This window comes from Muntiacus reevesi, chromosome 2, assembly GCF_963930625.1.
Source record: "Muntiacus reevesi chromosome 2, mMunRee1.1, whole genome shotgun sequence".
Taxonomy (NCBI): domain Eukaryota; kingdom Metazoa; phylum Chordata; class Mammalia; order Artiodactyla; family Cervidae; genus Muntiacus; species Muntiacus reevesi.
In genome coordinates, this window is record NC_089250.1 from 177,647,422 (window position 1) to 177,664,221 (window position 16,800).

General features: G+C 41.8%; 1 protein-coding gene across 7 annotated transcripts in view; it reads left to right on the top strand.

Annotated features, from left to right (window-relative positions):
- Positions 1 to 1,426: 1,426 nt before the first annotated feature.
- EIF2AK1 (eukaryotic translation initiation factor 2 alpha kinase 1) overlaps positions 1,427 to 16,800 on the top strand; it is a 32,192-nt gene continuing 16,818 nt past the window's right edge. For 2 of the 7 annotated variants that reach the window (XM_065923775.1, XM_065923776.1), the window contains exons 1-4: positions 8,131 to 8,357; positions 14,704 to 14,862; positions 15,530 to 15,663; positions 16,350 to 16,387. In XM_065923775.1, coding sequence (XP_065779847.1) covers positions 8,240 to 8,357; positions 14,704 to 14,862; positions 15,530 to 15,663; positions 16,350 to 16,387 — 449 coding nt within the window. In that variant the 5' untranslated portion in view covers positions 8,131 to 8,239. Of the gene's footprint in view, positions 1,875 to 7,286; positions 7,533 to 8,130; positions 8,358 to 13,675; positions 13,784 to 14,703; positions 14,863 to 15,529; positions 15,664 to 16,349; positions 16,388 to 16,800 lie in introns of those variants that run through there. The other 5 variants (XM_065923777.1, XM_065923781.1, XM_065923779.1 and 2 more) reach the window with 4 other exon arrangements.

Consider the following 16,800-nt stretch of genomic DNA (forward strand, 5'->3'; position numbering starts at 1 on the left):
GGGCCTCGTGGGCAATCATATTGCACAGGAGTACAAATCCACTCTTGCTGGAGAATCTGAAAATATTTTCACCTAAGTCAGTCATAGAGGCTTTGCATGTGAGTAATATATAAAATGCAGTAATGGGGGGCTTCCCTGGTGGTCTCTTGGTTAAAACTCTCCATTCCAATGCAGGGGGCACTGTTTTGATCCCTGGTTGGGGAACAAAGGTCCCACACGTCGTGAGGTATGGCTAAAAATTAATAAAATACAATGCAGTAATTAAAAAATTCTCAAAGTCACAGTATTGATTGATAAAGCAAGTTGTAGAACAATAATACAATATTCAGTAAGAATCCAGAAGCTAAAGTCCAAAATATTCATTTTTCTATGGGCACATGGCCAGGCACAGAAGTGAATAGAAAAAGATTTGGACAACGTGAAGAATGCTTAATTCCAGAAAGGGGAAAGAAGAGGGGACAGAATATAATGGCCAAATGGAACTTGACTCAAAAGGTTTTCTGGAAAAGTTTGCCTATTCTTTGTGCAATACTATTAACAATAAAAATTTTGTTTTGCCAAAGATACAATTTTGTTTTAGCTTTCACTTTTACTCATCTACGCTAACCTCTAGAAGGCCAATGTCGGAATCCAGAAAAGAAATGCACCATTAAGGCATCGGTGAGTGTAACAAAGAAAATGCCTTGACGTAATTCCAAACGATAATAGACAAAATAATTTCAACAGTGTAAAATTTTAAAGGCTGGTTCTGGGATTCCCGGGCAGAAAATTTGTCAGCTCCCCGAGGAGCTAGTTTACAGCTGCTGGGAACAGGGAAGTATTAAATAATATTTAGTTTCCTTTCACAATTTTGTCTTTACGCTTTTATGTTTACAATCTTTGCTTACTAAGAGGAGTCATTCAAGACTTATTACAATGTTTTAAGTACTCATCTGAGCAGTAAACTTATTCATTCACCTATTTAACTGCAGGGTCTTCCTTATGAGGCAATGTGCAGACCATGGAGAAAAGAAATGATGGACCAGTTAGACATGAAGAGTTCTGCTTACTTGGGCAGGAAAGACCTAAATGGGGTCTGAGGGTCAGCGGGGGGCTTTAGCCTTCTCCAGGGCAGCGGGGAGAGGCTGCCGGGAGCGAAGGCTGCGATCAAGCGGGCGGGGGCGCACCCTGCCAGGCCTGCATCCCCGGCAGCCGCCCGAGGAGATGCCCACCTGGCCGCGAGCTCTAGAGGGGTATCCACGTTGGACCAACCCTGCCCGCCATATTCGACGGGTAGGGGCGGGGCTTCAGCCAGGGCCCGCCCCCGACAGCAGAGCGCGGGAGGCCGGGGCGGGACTTCCGCCTCTCAAGGTGCCATTTCCGGATCCGGTGGCGATAGCTGCCGGGTTAGTTTAGAGCCGAGAGGCACTGGCGCGTGATTTGAGTTATGGCGCACGCATCGTCGGGGATGTTGGGGCTCAGCTCGAGGCAGAAGGGCTAGGCAGAGGGCGACCTGGCGGGGATTGTGCCTGCGCCGCCTGCCATTGACTTCTCGGCTGAGAGCTCGGACCCCAAGCGTGATGGTGAGGGGCCGGCCTGGGCATCTAGGTAGAAGGAGCAGCTCGTGGGTTTTGGAGAATGTGTGTCCAGTTCACTTCCGTTAACCTTTGAGTAGAAAAGCCATAACCGTTAGAAAATACTCTCACCTTCACCAGGAAAATAAGAGGTGTCAGAGGAAGACTCTCCTACCCGGTTCAGAGTTACTCTGATTTGGAAAATGACGCTCAGCGCACGGCTTCTGGAGTCGTCTCCCAAGAGCCGAAACCGAAGAATCGAAGCTAACGGGAAAAAATAACGGCTTTGGGTTACAGTTACCAAGAGCTGCCCACAAATAGGTCAATTCATTTAATTCTCGTGTAACCCTGCAAGGTTGGGTGAAGTGGGATCTTTACAAATGAAGAACTGAGACAGGTTAAATAATTCGTTTAAAAATCATAGCTACTAGTGGTGGGACTCCGTGTAAACAAACTGGATACGATGTTACTTAGTGAGTTATTTGTAATATCGGAGACGCCTGTTTCTCCCTTAGCTGGAGGCATGGCCAAATTATAGACTATCAAGTTACAAAATACTATGTTACACTAAACATGGAAGTTGCCCAGGACATAGTTAGGAGTGGAAAACAAAATGCAAGTTTTGCAGAAAATGTGTTTTTAGCCATTGTTTTTGCAAAACCAAACCCTTTCAAAACAATGCTGTTCTATTGTAGTACACACTTATCTATGTAATTGAATAAAGACTGGAGTAATATACACTAAACCGACAACTGTAGGGGAGGGAAGGGGGAGGCATAGGGATTTAAGAGAGTTATGGTAGAACAGAACTTTATTCTTACAAAGTTTAGTAATTTGAGAAATAAAATCTGCCTGATGGTGTGAGGATATAAGGGTTATGATAATATGGACATAAAAATAGAGGTTCTCAGGGGCCTTCAAAAGGACATTAAAAGTCATTTTTAACAGTGCAGTATTTCATTAGTCTCACGGAGCTTTGAAAAAAAAGAAAGTTACCTCAAAACTGCCCTTGTTCTACATTACATGACTTATATTGGATGGAAACTAAGAGGCGTTAAGTAAAATTAGATATCTTTTCAAATATACATCCTGATATTTTCAGTTGAAATACTTTATAGCTTAACTTTATAAAATGGTGATTATTATTTATATAGTTATTCACTTTTAATATTAACAACTCACTGAAATATATCTGACTAGCCCTATATAAAAATTGTTAAAAACACTTAACACCTCTTGCATGTTGCACTGAGGTTGACGCCCCACCACTTAAAAGAGAGAAGTCCAGGGATTGAAATGGGAGTGACACACTCTTAGTAGCCAGTATTCAGGTTAAATCACCATTTCAAGTGTGTCTATTGACAAAAGGAATATCAAGAAATGATCTTGGCTTGAGGATCCTCTAGTAATTGACCTTGTTTGGGGAAGTAAAGAGGAAAGCAGAAATAGATGTGCTTACCGGAAAAGTCTATTCAGCTGGGACTTGTCATCCCACACTGGCAAGACCAGACCGATCGAGTGAGGGTTTTGATCCTGATGACATCACAGCTGTTGCCTGGTAGCCAGGCAGATCAACAGAATCTTTGGAAGGCATCAACTTAGGCTGTTCCTTACCCTGACAAGAGGGTGGAAATCTAGTTAAGCATGTGTATTTATTATTGCTGTGTAATAAATTACCCCCCAAGCAAGCATTTTTCCCCACAGTTTCTGAGGGTCAGGCATCTGAGAGCAGCAAAGCTTGGTGGTTCTAGCTCAGTCTCTCCTAAGGTTGCTGTCCAGCCATTTTCCTGCTGCAGACATTTTAGGGTTCTAGGGAAGAAAACTCTGCTCTGAGCATACTTCCATGTTGGCAGGCTCGGATCCTCATCGCCTGGGCCTCGCTCACAACATGGCGTTGTGTTTCCCCCAGAAGGAGGGATGAGGGAGAGAAAGCAAGGTGGGAGGCACAGCGTCTTTTTAACTAATCTCAGACTCCTTAAACCATCAGTTCTCCATATGCTAACCATTATACAAACTAACCTTAGTACACTGTGAATGGGAACTTGGAAAGGGTGTGAAGACCAGTAGGCAGAGATCCGTGGGGGCCATCTGGAAGGCTAGCTATCAAGGTGTCGTACCCTGGGTCAGACTCTCATGCTCCCTGAGCATCGCTAGATACCTACAGGTGGCTGGAGCTGTGAGAGTGAAAATAGAGGAATTAGAGACAAACTAGAGAAGATTGGATCCCAGTGTGTAACTTGGACAATTCCTTACCATGAGATGAATAAGTAGTTAGGAAAGATGATAAAATGGATCCAACCCCCAGTTTTACACAGTACACTAAGCACCTTATTAGTGACCTTATATACTTAAATATCTGTTTATTGATCCATCAAACAGTATCTTCTAACTCCCTACCATAGAGATGAGAAATTTATACCTCCTCCCATCTCATTACCTGCAAACATGCATGGATAGACCACTAATTCTATTAAGGTTTATAGCACTTTACCTTCTCTTCGGTAATCATCATTATTGATGTAACAGGATAATTGATAAATGTAGCTACTGGGGACATCCTCTGATGTTACTGATGTGCCTTTCCCAATAGGTGACAAAATCCATGTGAAGATCGACGTGAAGGTTTCACATTAGGGTGCTTAGTGATGGGGAAGGTGAGGGAGAGACTGGGTAGGCATTTGTGCATACACACCTGTACACACACATCCAGACACATACAAACACACGCCTACTCTGCCAAAAAGAGGGGGCCTTCCTCAGGGATGCCAGCCCCCACTTTGAGATCCCCACCCCTGGCATAAAGAAATTTCCATCTCTTTAGAAAGTTTTGTCTTCGCTTCACCAAGAGGAAAAAGCTATACTGTACACGCAGTATACATGGGGAAGGTGAGTGAAGACCCTCTGTGTAGCCAATGACCACCAGTTGTTGGATCACTAAGGTTTCTCTCCTGCTCCTTGTGTGACTCTGTCCCTGCTCTGGAAGCTGTGACCTCAGGAACCATCGCCGCTCTGGCCCCCTCTCATGAACGCCGAAGTCATGAGTCTTAGTCATCTGTGTGGTCCCATAGACTGCTGCGCGAGTGATGAGTAAGACAGCAAAGGAACCCTGGGGCAGCTCTTGAAAGGCCCTATGGGCCTTACAGAGGAATCTAAATTTTGTTCTCACAGGGCCTAACCGGTTCTCCAGCCACTCATGCTTCCTTTCTCCTCTCCTGGCCTCTTTCTTTCTTTGAATGAACTAAATTCATTCCTACCCTGGGTGTTTGTACTTTCTGTCTCAGGATACCTCCCAGGTCTTAATATTGATGATGATTTTTTTTTTTAAAGAAATATACGTACAGTGTGCGTGTATGCTCAGTTGCTCAGTCACATCTGACTCTGCGACCCCACGGACTGTAGCCCACCAGGCTCCTCTGTCCATGGGATTCTCCAGACAAGAGTGGGTTGCCATGCCCTCCTCCAGGGGACCTTCCCAACCCAGGGATTGAACCTGCCTCTCCTGTGTTGCAGGTGGATTCTCTACTGCTGAGCCACTCAGCAGTAAAGCCTACAGGTACAGAGTAAGTACCCTTTATATTTTATTTCATTTTATTTTTAAATATTTTTTTATTTATTTGGCTGTGCCAGGTCTTCATTGAGGCATGCAACTTTTACCTGCAATTAGTGAAGTTTGTGCAGCTTCTATGTTATGGGCCTTACGGGATTCCTTTTTGGTTACTGATATGTTTAGTATTGCGTGTTTATCTGTATCATGTTTCTATTTTTTTTTAAATTAATTTGTAGGCAGCCTTGATATATTCTGGCCTCTCCTTGTGGCTCAACTGGTAAAGAATCCGCCTGCAATGCGGGAGACCTGGGTTTGATCCCTGGGTTGGGAAGATCCCCTGGAGAAGGGAAAGGCTACCCACTCCAGTATTCTGGCCTGGAGAATTCCTACAGTCCATGTGGTCGCAAAGAGTCGGACACGACTGAGTGACTTCCATTTTCACTTTAGATATATCCTGGATATGGAATAAAAATTGACTCATGTTTTAGACTTCGACAAATGGGTGGATTATGTGCTAATTTAAATAGATGGAAAAAAAAATAGATGGAGAAGGAGAGTATAAAAGTGTTAGGAGGAACATTAAGAGTTCACTTTCAGACAAATTTGAGAAGCTTTTAAGCCATCTGAGAGAACAAGTCTGTGTTGCAGAGATACATTTGGGAGTTGTCAGGTTATTGGTGGTATATAAACTGATAGTGATGCACGTGGTTATCTCCTGAGAATTTGGGGTGACATGACAAGAACCCTACAAAATTACACATTTGGAGAAGGAGGATCCAGAAAGAGATACTGAGATGCTGCTGCTGCTAAGTCGCTTCAGTCGTCTCCGACTCTGTGCGACCCCATAGATAGAAGCCCACCAGGCTCCCCCATCCCTGGGATGCTCCAGGCAAGAACACGAGTGGGTTGCCATTTCCTTCGCCAATGAATGAAAGTGAAAGTGAAAGGGAAGTCGCTCAGTCGTGTCCGACTCTTAGCGACCCCATGGACTACAGCCTACCAGGCTCCTTCGTCCATGGGATTTTCCAGGCAAGAGTACTGGAGTGGGGTGCCATTGCCTTCTCCGGATACTAAGATGAAGGACCAGTAAAACAGAACTAGAATTGTGTGATATTGTGGAAGCCAAGAGAGGAACGTGTACCTCCCCCCCCACCCCCAATTTTTGCCTGTGTGTGGTTTCATTGCACGGTTGTACCCTAACTGCTCTTCTATTTGGAATTTGGATTTCAGTGCTTTTCTGTTATAAACTATACCTTGGTGGAGATATATATATATATATGCACACACATATACATATACATATATATATACACACACATATACATATATATATATTTGGCTTTTTTTTCTTTTGGTGGACAGTCTTGTATTTATCTTTTTTTCAGCACTCTATTTGCTTTGGTTATACACCTATATATAGGTAGAAGTGTGTGCCTAATTAAAAGGTTTTAACTATAAATTTCATGTCATTTTCTCGAAAGGTTGCCTTCATTATATTCCCACCAGAATGAGTTTGGTTTTTTTCTCTATTCTGGTGGTGGTTGAAAAAAGTGGTGAGAATCAGATAATGTATACCAACATTTTTAATGGTTGCAAAGTGTGCCACTGTATTGATGTTCATCATTTATCTAACCAATTATATTGTCCTGTTTTGGGTATCATAATTAGCGTTTCAATTAATACTTTTTAAGCTAAAACTTCTTGCTCAGTCTTAACCTGTTCCTTAGGATAAATTCCCAAAAGTGGAATTGATGAATCAAAAGTATTTGCATTTTTAAAGCTCTGCACATTTACTTATAGATAAATCACCCTCCTGAAAGGCTATGTCTGGTCCATCAGCAGGGCATGGAAAGGCTAATCCCTAGTCCCTGGGAGTTATTTGAAGAACTACATCCTTAATTGCTTCTACCAGGGTGAATACACCAGTAGCCTATAAGGAAGTCTTGTTCAAATACATTTTTTTTTTTAAAGAGTAGATTAAAAAGAATTCATGTGGGAGCTTATTTCCCTGACCAGGAATCAAACCCTCACTCTGACACATTGGAAGGGTAGAGTCTTAACCACTGGACCGCCAGGGAAGTCCCTCAAATGCAATTCTTAAACAATACCATTTTTGCACATGGCACTGGGGTTGAGCACACAAATCTGAAAGGAATTTTTTTTTTTTTTTTTTTTGACTGCGCCAGGCCCGTTGTGGAATCTTAGTTGCGACCAGGGATTGAATTTAGGCCATGGCAGTGAAAGCAACAAGTCCTTAACCACTGGACCGCCAGGAAACTGCTCGATTGGCTTTTTATTCCAGCTATGCTATCTGATCTGCGGTCTAAGAATTAACTTCCAACAGCATGGCGCCGGCGACCAAGTCATCAGAGATATCGGAGAGCAAAGAGAAGTTTTGCAGTCAGTGGCTTCAAACCACCTTTGTTGATTCGGTATGGCCATGGGATCACTTCGAAAAGGCTGTCTAGGTTTGAAATTACATCAGTTGAAAGTTGTCTCAAAACCAGCGGAAAATTTATTAGGCTGATTCACTCTGGAATCTAGCTGGCATTTCCCGTTTTGTGGTGATCTAACGGTTCACCCAAACAGGTTCAGTTCTCGTTGAGACGAATCCTGTAGATGCTTCCGATTTTTCTAAAAAAAAAAAAACAACAAATAACAAAGTCACCGACGTGTCCGCAAAAAGTAAACATTTGGATCAGAGTCCCTGCAGACGCCGGATTCTTAGACTAGCACTGGAGTCCTGGCAGGAGGTGGGAGAGCGCTGACTAGCTGGGTGTTCAGATCTCGAGGGCAGTGGAGCCGGACCGCGGAGAGCGCAGGCCTGGGTCAATCCCGGCGTGGTCGGGGGGGATCCCGCCACCGCCACAGCCATGCGAGGACCAGCCCACCCGGCGCCGACACTAGAGATGCGCCAGCGCCGGACCAGCCCATGCTTCTCTCCACCGAAGCGGGGCTAGGCCCCGAGACGGGGCGTGGCCTGAGACGGCGTCGCTCGGGGCGGGGGCGAGACAGGTCTTCCGCCTTCCGAGGGGCTACTTCCGGATCCGGTGGCGACCGCTGGAAGGGCCGAGTGCCGCGACGCCAAGCTGGCTGGCGGGAGGGCTGGCTGACAGGCGTCCCGCGCGCGCGCCCGGCGATGCTGGGGGGCGTTTCTGGGGCCGCGGAGCGCGAGGCGGAGGGCGACGCGGCGGGGGCCGTGCCCGCACCGCCCGCCATCGACTTCCCCGCCGAGGGCTCGGACCCCAAGTATGATGGTGAGGAACACGGAATGCGGCGGCCTTCCCCGCCCCCGTCCACCTTCTTTCTCTGGGCCGGCAGGTGGCTGCGAGGTTCGGCCCAGGACCTGGACAAGTTGGGCTGGATCTGGGCCTGAACGCGGCCCAGCGGTGCAGTGTCGGGGGCGGGGGGGCGGGCAGTCTGGATTAGGAGAGCTCGTATTGAAATAGTTGTCTGCAACCCGCTCGATCGTTTCCCTTTCTGCTCCCCGGTTTTCCTCTGCCTCGGGGCTACCGACGCGCCAGGCTGTTTTCTCTCTGGCTGTTTTCCAGCTCCTGAGCCCCGGGGCTCAGGTGATGCGCTTGAGCCTTGCAAACTAGTCGAATGCAACTTGGCAGACCCTATGCGCTGAGCAGGTTAGGTTAAGTTTTCATTGGTGGCTTCTCTTTGTCTTCTGCTTTACTTTCGCGTAGCTGAAGAGTTCTCATAGTGAAACAATAAGGACATAATCTTCTTCGTTAAGGAAGAAAGCGAAGTTTTCTGGAAGCTTTTGGTTACTAAGAGATAGGGCGTAAGTTCGTAAAGTGGTTCGTAAAGCGAGGGGTGCTTATAACATTGAGTCTAACCAGTTCAAAATATGTAATATGTTAATGAAAGTGCAGTAGGCTCTTCAGTGGTAACCGATTGTTTTGGCAGTTTTTTCTTTGTCCTTGAACATCAGGGTGTTACCAGGAACTTTTCCAGAATTGCAGTTGGTGTCAGAAGGGAGGGTGGTTTTGTGTGGACTGTTTACGTTGTAACATTTGTAATTGCCTGAGCCCTTGCAGACATCAACAGAAGGATTTGTAGTGATCATGACAGCGGTATAATTTTGAGCAGAACTTAGATTAAATAGGGGCCCAAATGAAGCGTATGATAGGTAGTATTTGCTCTACTTAGATATTGGATAATTATAAAAATAGTTAAATACTTTAAAAGTTTAATTTCCTCAGTAAATATATTGATAGTGATAGTATAGGTATCGCTATTCTGTAATCCAGTAGCAAAAAATATCCCAAGTGCTTAGAATGTATACTTTTTAGTGAACACTTTGAAAAAAATTGAAGTATAGTTAATTTACAGTGTTGTGTTAATTTCAAGTGTACAGCAAAGTGGTTCAGCCATACACACACACACACACACACATATTTATGTATATTCTTTCCCATTATAGGTTGTTACAAGATATTGAGTATAATTTCTCGTGCTGTAAAGTAGGTCCTTGTTTATATATAGTAGGGTTTATGGCCATTTTTTAAAATTGTGCCATAAATGAATGCATCATTGATTCAGGAAGGTTTTTACTTTGTGGTAGTTCAAATAGAGTGATTATAGAGAATATACGTTAAGTTGAAGCCTGAAACAAATATTAACATGTTGCAGGGGATTTAAAGGTGCAAGCTGAGTTGAAAAGGTCTCAATTTATTCCATAAATGCTTCAATTTTCACCCTTATTACTACCTACCATTCTTGATAAGGAGAAATGGAAGGAGACTGTGATAGTGATTTGGGTAGGCTCTTAGCATAGGACAGTTGTAAGATAACTATTTTTTAAGGGAAAAACTGATTTTTTTCCCACGTGTATCATATTCTAAGAGCACGGTAATCCATAAAGCGTTATGTTGAAGTCCCTGCTGTAAACAGGCAGGTCTGTTCTGTAACACTGTGATAAGGTTTTCTGCACACTGAAGATTATTCTTGAAGGGAGTGATCTTCGATAAGCTTCTACAAATTTCCTTCTCCTTTGGTTACTCATGATACTGCTGTATTTACATATTGCCTTTTCTTTCACAGAGAAGAAAAGAGAAGCCCAGAGTGTCCAGACGTACACTGTCTTTTTATATGAAAGGTTAGATCTGTGAGAAATCCTAGTTTCATTTCTTGATGTAAAAACAGAATTGGTAGATGACTTCTCAGCGAGTGTCTGTGTTGATGTGAGGAGGTTACTGTGCCCAACAGTGGAAGCGTTAGAAAAGTCACAGTCTGTATGTAGCCAACGCCTGTGTCCTTTACAGCTCATCTAGTAGGGATTCTCCTCCAACCATCATCATCAGTCTTTGATCAAAGTTTTTGCATGTTTTTTCCCCGCCCCTGTGGAAAAGCTCACATTAGAAGGAGGGCCAACAGTAAGCCTATTGGCAGGCTCATTAATTTTTCTTCTCTCATCTGACACAGGTATTTCTGAATTTTTACCTCTGATTAATCCTTCACATTCTTTAATTTGGATCATACTTTCCTCAGGAGGTTGAATCAGATGATTCCTTTCCTGTTTGTCTTACTCCCCTCTTACTTGGCAGAATTCTGGAACTCTAATTCACACTGGGCCTGGATCTTATTTCTTACTCTTTTATGGGAGAACTTGACCTAATCTTTCCTTTCAGCCCTTTACCTCTTCCTTTTCTCTGAACCGTAACTGTGAAGTGAGAGACTTTCAGCCTTCACCTTCATTTCCTGTCAGTTTTACTCCTTGCTGTGTTTGCGTGTCTGTTCATCATCTTTTTTTTTTTTTTTACCATCTTCTTTTTAAAGTTAGCACTTTCTTATTAGGTTCAGTTGACTCTGCTGAGCAACCATTTTTTTTGTTGTTTTTTATTAAAAAGTAGAATTTTTTTTATCATAGAGGATAGGGATAAGGGTATATAGAAGCAGAAAACACTCCTAAAAAAAAAATCTCACCACTGTTGGCAATTCAGTACTTAAAAAAATTTTTTTCACATTATAGAATATATTGAAAAGGTAGAGAAGTCTGAAGAAGAAACTAAAAAAGCCATGATCTCATCCCCAGAGGTTACTGTTTGTAATTTCCATTTACAAGCAGTACGTTTTGGTTTAGCTAGGGACTACTTTTTGGGTGAATTTTGCATTTAAAATATTTGTCAAAGAAAGGTATTCTGAATAAAGATTTCAGATTTCTATCAGAGTATGATAGAAACATTGTCTGAATAGGATAAAAATTTAGAGAAAGCATCGGAAAATTTAAAGGCATAACGGAAAGAGAGGGGAAGGTTCCCTTTGCTCCCATCTCTGAGGAGACCTCACTGCTAAAAACTTGGTGTTTTTATTTGTAGTATTTCCTGAAAGGTGCTATATACCAGGTAGATGTCTAGATACTAGTGGTCAAACAGGCAGACTATAAAACTGCTGCTCACTGTAATTTCACTCTGTAGTTTCTGTCGATGTGTCATTGAAAGCATAGGGGGGCAGAGATTTTTGGCTGTTTTGATCTTTCTATTCTTTTTGTGTATATAGATCAATATAGCTATAAAATAAATATATTTTAAAATTGTGATCATAGTCTGATAAGCAGGTTGCTTTTTAAATGTGAACTTGTATTATCATTTTCTTGTGATAAATTAGCCTTTAAGAATGTTATTTTAAGATGATCACATTCTGTACTATCATTTATTTAATCTTTGCTGTTGTTGGAAAACAAGATTGTCTTTTTTTTTTTTTTTTTTTTTTTTTACCATTAGATATAATACAGGGTTTGACCTCTACTTGATATCTGTATTCATAAATCTTTGTTAATACATGATTATTTCTTTAGAATAGATCCATGGAAGTGGGGTTTGTTTGGTCAAAGAAAGCATTTTTTTAAAAAGTTTTTTGTGTTTTGCTAAAATGGTGACCAGAAAGGTTGTGTTGGTTTGTATGAAACTGTCTTGCCTCACCTTCATTAGCTTTACTAATTTATGTAGCTAATAAATTAGTTACTAATTTATGTTCTGCTTCTTTTTGTTTTTTTTAAATTTTTATTTGAGTATAGTTGATTTACCAGGTTGTTTTAGTTTCAGGTGTACCACAAATGGATTCAGTTATACAGGTACAGATATTCATTCTTTTTCAGATTCTTTCCCGATATAGATTATTGCAGAATATTGAGTAGCGTTCCCTGTGCTATACCGTAGGTCCTTGTTGCTTGGCCTACTTCTTTGACTTGCTACATTGTTATTTATGATTATCTTTCTGTATAGGATCATTTATTGATACAACAGCTACATAGTATTCTATGTATATAACTTAACAAATTTTCAGTACTTTAAGGTGTTGCCCAGAGCACGTTGGACATATGTATTTGCTGTGCTTTCTTTATTTCCTTGGTTTATCTTTCCAAAAGTAGAAGCTGGGTTAAGGTTTGCACATTTGAAATTCTACAGTGTATTGCCAAAGGTTGTAGACACTTACCCCCTTGGGTTTGAAGGTGTCAAGTTTTCTGTGCTCTTAACCATACCAAGGATTCCAGACTTTAATTACCAATCTGTGGTTGCCAAGGGGAAGGGTTTGTGGGAGGAATGAAGTGGTAGGTTTGGGTTAGCAGATAAGCTATTACATATAGAATGAATAAACAGAGTCCTTCTGTATCACACAGAAGAACTGTATTCAATATGCTATAATAAACCATAATGAAAAAGAATGTTAAAGAAAATATATATGTATGTATAACTGAATCACTTTGTTGTATAGCAGTGATGAATCCAACATTGTAAATCAACTATACTTCAATAGCAGTAAATTTTTAAAAAGTTGTCAGTCTGATGGCACTCTTTCCAAACTCTGGTACTGTGGTTATTTTACTGTTTATGTGTTACACATAATCTAAGGTCCTCCGTTTCATAATATGTATGTATTACTTACTAGCTATGTTAAGCCTTTTTGAATTTTAACTGTGCTTCATTTTCTTACTAGCGTGTAAGCAGTCTTTATAAATGTTGTCGCCTTTTCTTTCTTGACACATACAGTACAGATTACTGTGTCTGATTTTGTGGTTCATGTTTTAACTTGAAGATACCTTTGTCTAGAGGTGTTTTTACATGGCACATTTTCCATTCTTTTTCTTTCTCATACTCGGATAATAATTATTCATTTAAAATGAATAGCACATCACCATTCATGCAGGTCTTTTTTGAGCCCACCTACAGGTCAGAGAGGAAATTGGTGAATGAACTCTCAGTTTGAAAAACCTCGGCTCTTCGAGGACCTTCAGTGGTTTATAGAGAAGCTCGGAGCAGAGTGTGGAACGGGGACGATTTTGTTAATAGAAGGTGTAGGGTACAATGGGCTCTTTTCTGCAGAGTACTTCCAGCTGATTGGGTCAGTAGCTTTTGAGAGTTTGAAGTGCCTCATTTTTCCTCCAGCAGCTCCTCTTACCAGGTTTCACTCTCATTAACCTCTCCTTCCCATTCCTAGTATTTGAATCTTGGCTAGTCCATTTCTTTCTTATTATCTCTGGGACTTGTTCTTTCCTCCACGTTTCTTCACTTAATTCCTCTACTAGGCTCATCCTGACTTGGTGTTATGTTTGCGTGTTTCCTTCCAGGCTCCCCGTCATGTGTCCGGAACAGTTTCCTCATTGTTTCCTGCATTGTGTTTTTGACCTAAATGATGTGTTTAATAAATGGTGCATGAGAACTGAGGACTTTCTGCTGTAAGTGCCAACTCAAGCTGCCGGCTTGATCTTGTTTAGTAGGAGGAGGATAGGCTTGGGAGTCTGTCTGAGATGCCTGCTTACTTGTTCCTCAACCTCTCAATGCAGCATCTGCATCTGTAAAATGGGAATGGTCACACAGGGTTTGTCCTCACATGAGGATGAAATGAGATCTTGCATATAAAACACGTGGTCCAAACATGTAGCGCACACTCAGCATAAAGATTCCATCCTTCCTCCTTTTCCTTTTCTTCACGGCCAGACTTCTGGTACCTCTGGTCGGAAGGAAGCCTGTTCCTGCTTGTTTGCTTGCTAAAATATTTATTTTCCATTTATTCATTTCTACCTTTGCACACATCATCACTAACCAAAACTTCCTCCTTGCCTGCAGTGGCATCTTTCTGCTAGTGCTTTAGGCTTGCAGATTTCAACTCAAAGCTCGATTCCAGATACTCTGTCTTGATTAACTCCAGTCACCTAATGTTTTGCTTTTTATTTCCTTAAATTTAAGTAGAGTCTTTTACTAATTAGCATATGCTTTTTCTTTCGTTGTGAGACATGCTTGTTGTTGTTCAGTCGGTAAGTTGTGTCCGACTTTGTGTGACCCCATGGACTGCAGCACGCCAGGATTCCCTGTCCTTCTCTGTCTCCTGGAGCTTGTTCAAACTCATGTGCATCGAGTTGGTGATGCCATCCAACCGTCTCATCCTCTGTCGCCCCCTTCTCCTCCTGCCCTCAGTATTTCCCAACTTCAGGATCTTTTCCAATGAGTTGGCATTGGATGGTCTTCCCAACAGGTGGGCAGAGTATTAGAGCTTCAGCTTCAGCATCAGTCCTTGCAATGAATACTCAGGGTTGATTTCCTTTCAGATTGACCGGTTTACCATTTCTTAGATTTTTTTTCCTGTTTTCACTTGCAGAGTCTGATGTTCCTGCAGAACTCCAGGTGCTGAAAGGGCCCCTGCAGCAGCCCACCTTCCCTTTTGCAGTTGCCAACCAACTCTTGCTGGTTTCTCTACTGGAGCACCTGAGCCATGTGCATGAGCCAAACCCACTTCGTTCCAGACAGGTGTTTAAATGTTAGTAAGAATGAATTAACTTTGCTAAAGAAAACTTGTACAGATTCTATGTTGTTTAATGCCATGGGTCTGAGAGGCAGCCTGTGTCTAAAAATTTGAAATAAACCTTAATAGTACATCTTGTAAATTTATTTTGTATTTTCCTTTGGGTAATTCCTTATGAATGTCGTTCCTGGGAACCCCAAAAAAGATTAATCACCATAAAATTGTGTGTATCTGAATAAATAAAAGGTAGGTCTTTCTGATTTACAGTGTGATAATTCGTATAGTTTTTGAAGATCTGTTATGGTTTAGTTGGTGAGCAGATACATGAAAATCCCAGGTACTGATTCTGAACCTGTTGACCAAAACCCTGAAACAGTTGTGACCAGTTGTCTTGACCCTCCAGCTGGGTGTCTTAGAGTTCACTCCTGGCGCTGTTTCCCTGAAGTTCGAGTCAGCTCCCGCAGTTGAAGGGCTTAGTCCTCAAGACTGTCCTCATTTCACATGCCAGTTGCAAGCAGGAGGTCCCTGGGTGCTTGGGTTACCCATGCTTGTGACTGACTTGGTTCCAAATTGGGGGTTCCTGTTGCCCCTCAGGTTTGAGAATTTGCTGTGACAGTTCATAGCGCTCAGGGAGACATTTTATTGCTGACCTTTCTAATGATTGTTTTCCATGTTCTTACAGTACTTTGTCAGACCTTTATCAAAATGGGGCTACTGTCGTCCTTCACCTGCAGCGATGAGTTCAGCTCGTTGCGGCTACATCACAACAGAGCTATTACGCATTTGATGAGGTCAGCTAAGGAGAGAGTTCGCCAGGTAAGCACTGAGAAATAAATGTACTCGGTGTGTGGCAAAAAACATCCTAATTTTAAGAGAATTATATTTTAAAGCATTATGAAAACCTGATTATAACGTGTTTTTTTAATATATATATAACAGGTTTAATATTAACTTTGTTTATTCAACAGATATTTATTGAATGGCTATTGTGTGTTAGGCTATCTTGTAGGAGCTAGGGTTCAGGTAGTGACCAAAATAAAAGTCCCTGCCCTCAGGGAGCTTATATTTTGATGAGGAGGCAGTAAATAATAGAAAAAGAGAAACACACGGGGTGTTAGTTAGTGGTGTTAAGAAGAAACATAAAGGAGTAGAGGGCTTAGAAAATGTTGGGAGGCGCTGTGTGAACTCTACATAGCATATTGGAGTGCGCCTTGCTGAGATGAGAGGCAGGAGCTGAAGTTGAGGACTGAGCCATGCAGAGGGGTCTCAGCCTGGTCTTTGGGTGGCAAGAATATAGTTTATTCATGAGTGATCTTTCAGGGAGAAATATCTTTAATTGCAAACTCTTAAGTGATATCGAAAAAGCCATTGGATGGGTGGGTGTATTTTTTTAAATGTTAATTTGAGCATTAGGGAGTAGTAATACAACATTGAATTTTGGTAGATTCCTTATTCCATGAAATTTTCAAAATGTTTTTTAAAAAATAATTTTTTGATTTTAGGGTCCTTGTGAGGATAATTCTCATATCCAGAAGATCAGGTATGTGTTGAATACTTTTATGACTATGTAAGAGGTAAACTGATCCAAAAGAAATCAGTATTGAGAAGTAATCCTGAATTAATCAGAAATTAGTATTGGGATTAAAAATAATGTAGTTAGGGTAGTTCTTAAAAGCTTTGTAAGATTTCTCATTCTCCTTTTGACCCCCCCCCCCAATTCCTTAGGGATTCTGTAAGCCCCGCCCTTAATTCAGAGCACTGACATCCAGTCCCTGTCAGGGGAACACCACTGAATTTCAACTTCATGTAGGAAATGCTAGTTTAAAACCTGTAATTGTTCTGAATCATTAAGAAATTTAAGTAAATTTGTTGCTGAACTCAAGTAGTCAGCTGCTGCCTGTTAGTCATCTTTAGAATTCCTGTTTTAAAACAATAATAATTTCTAATTGGAAT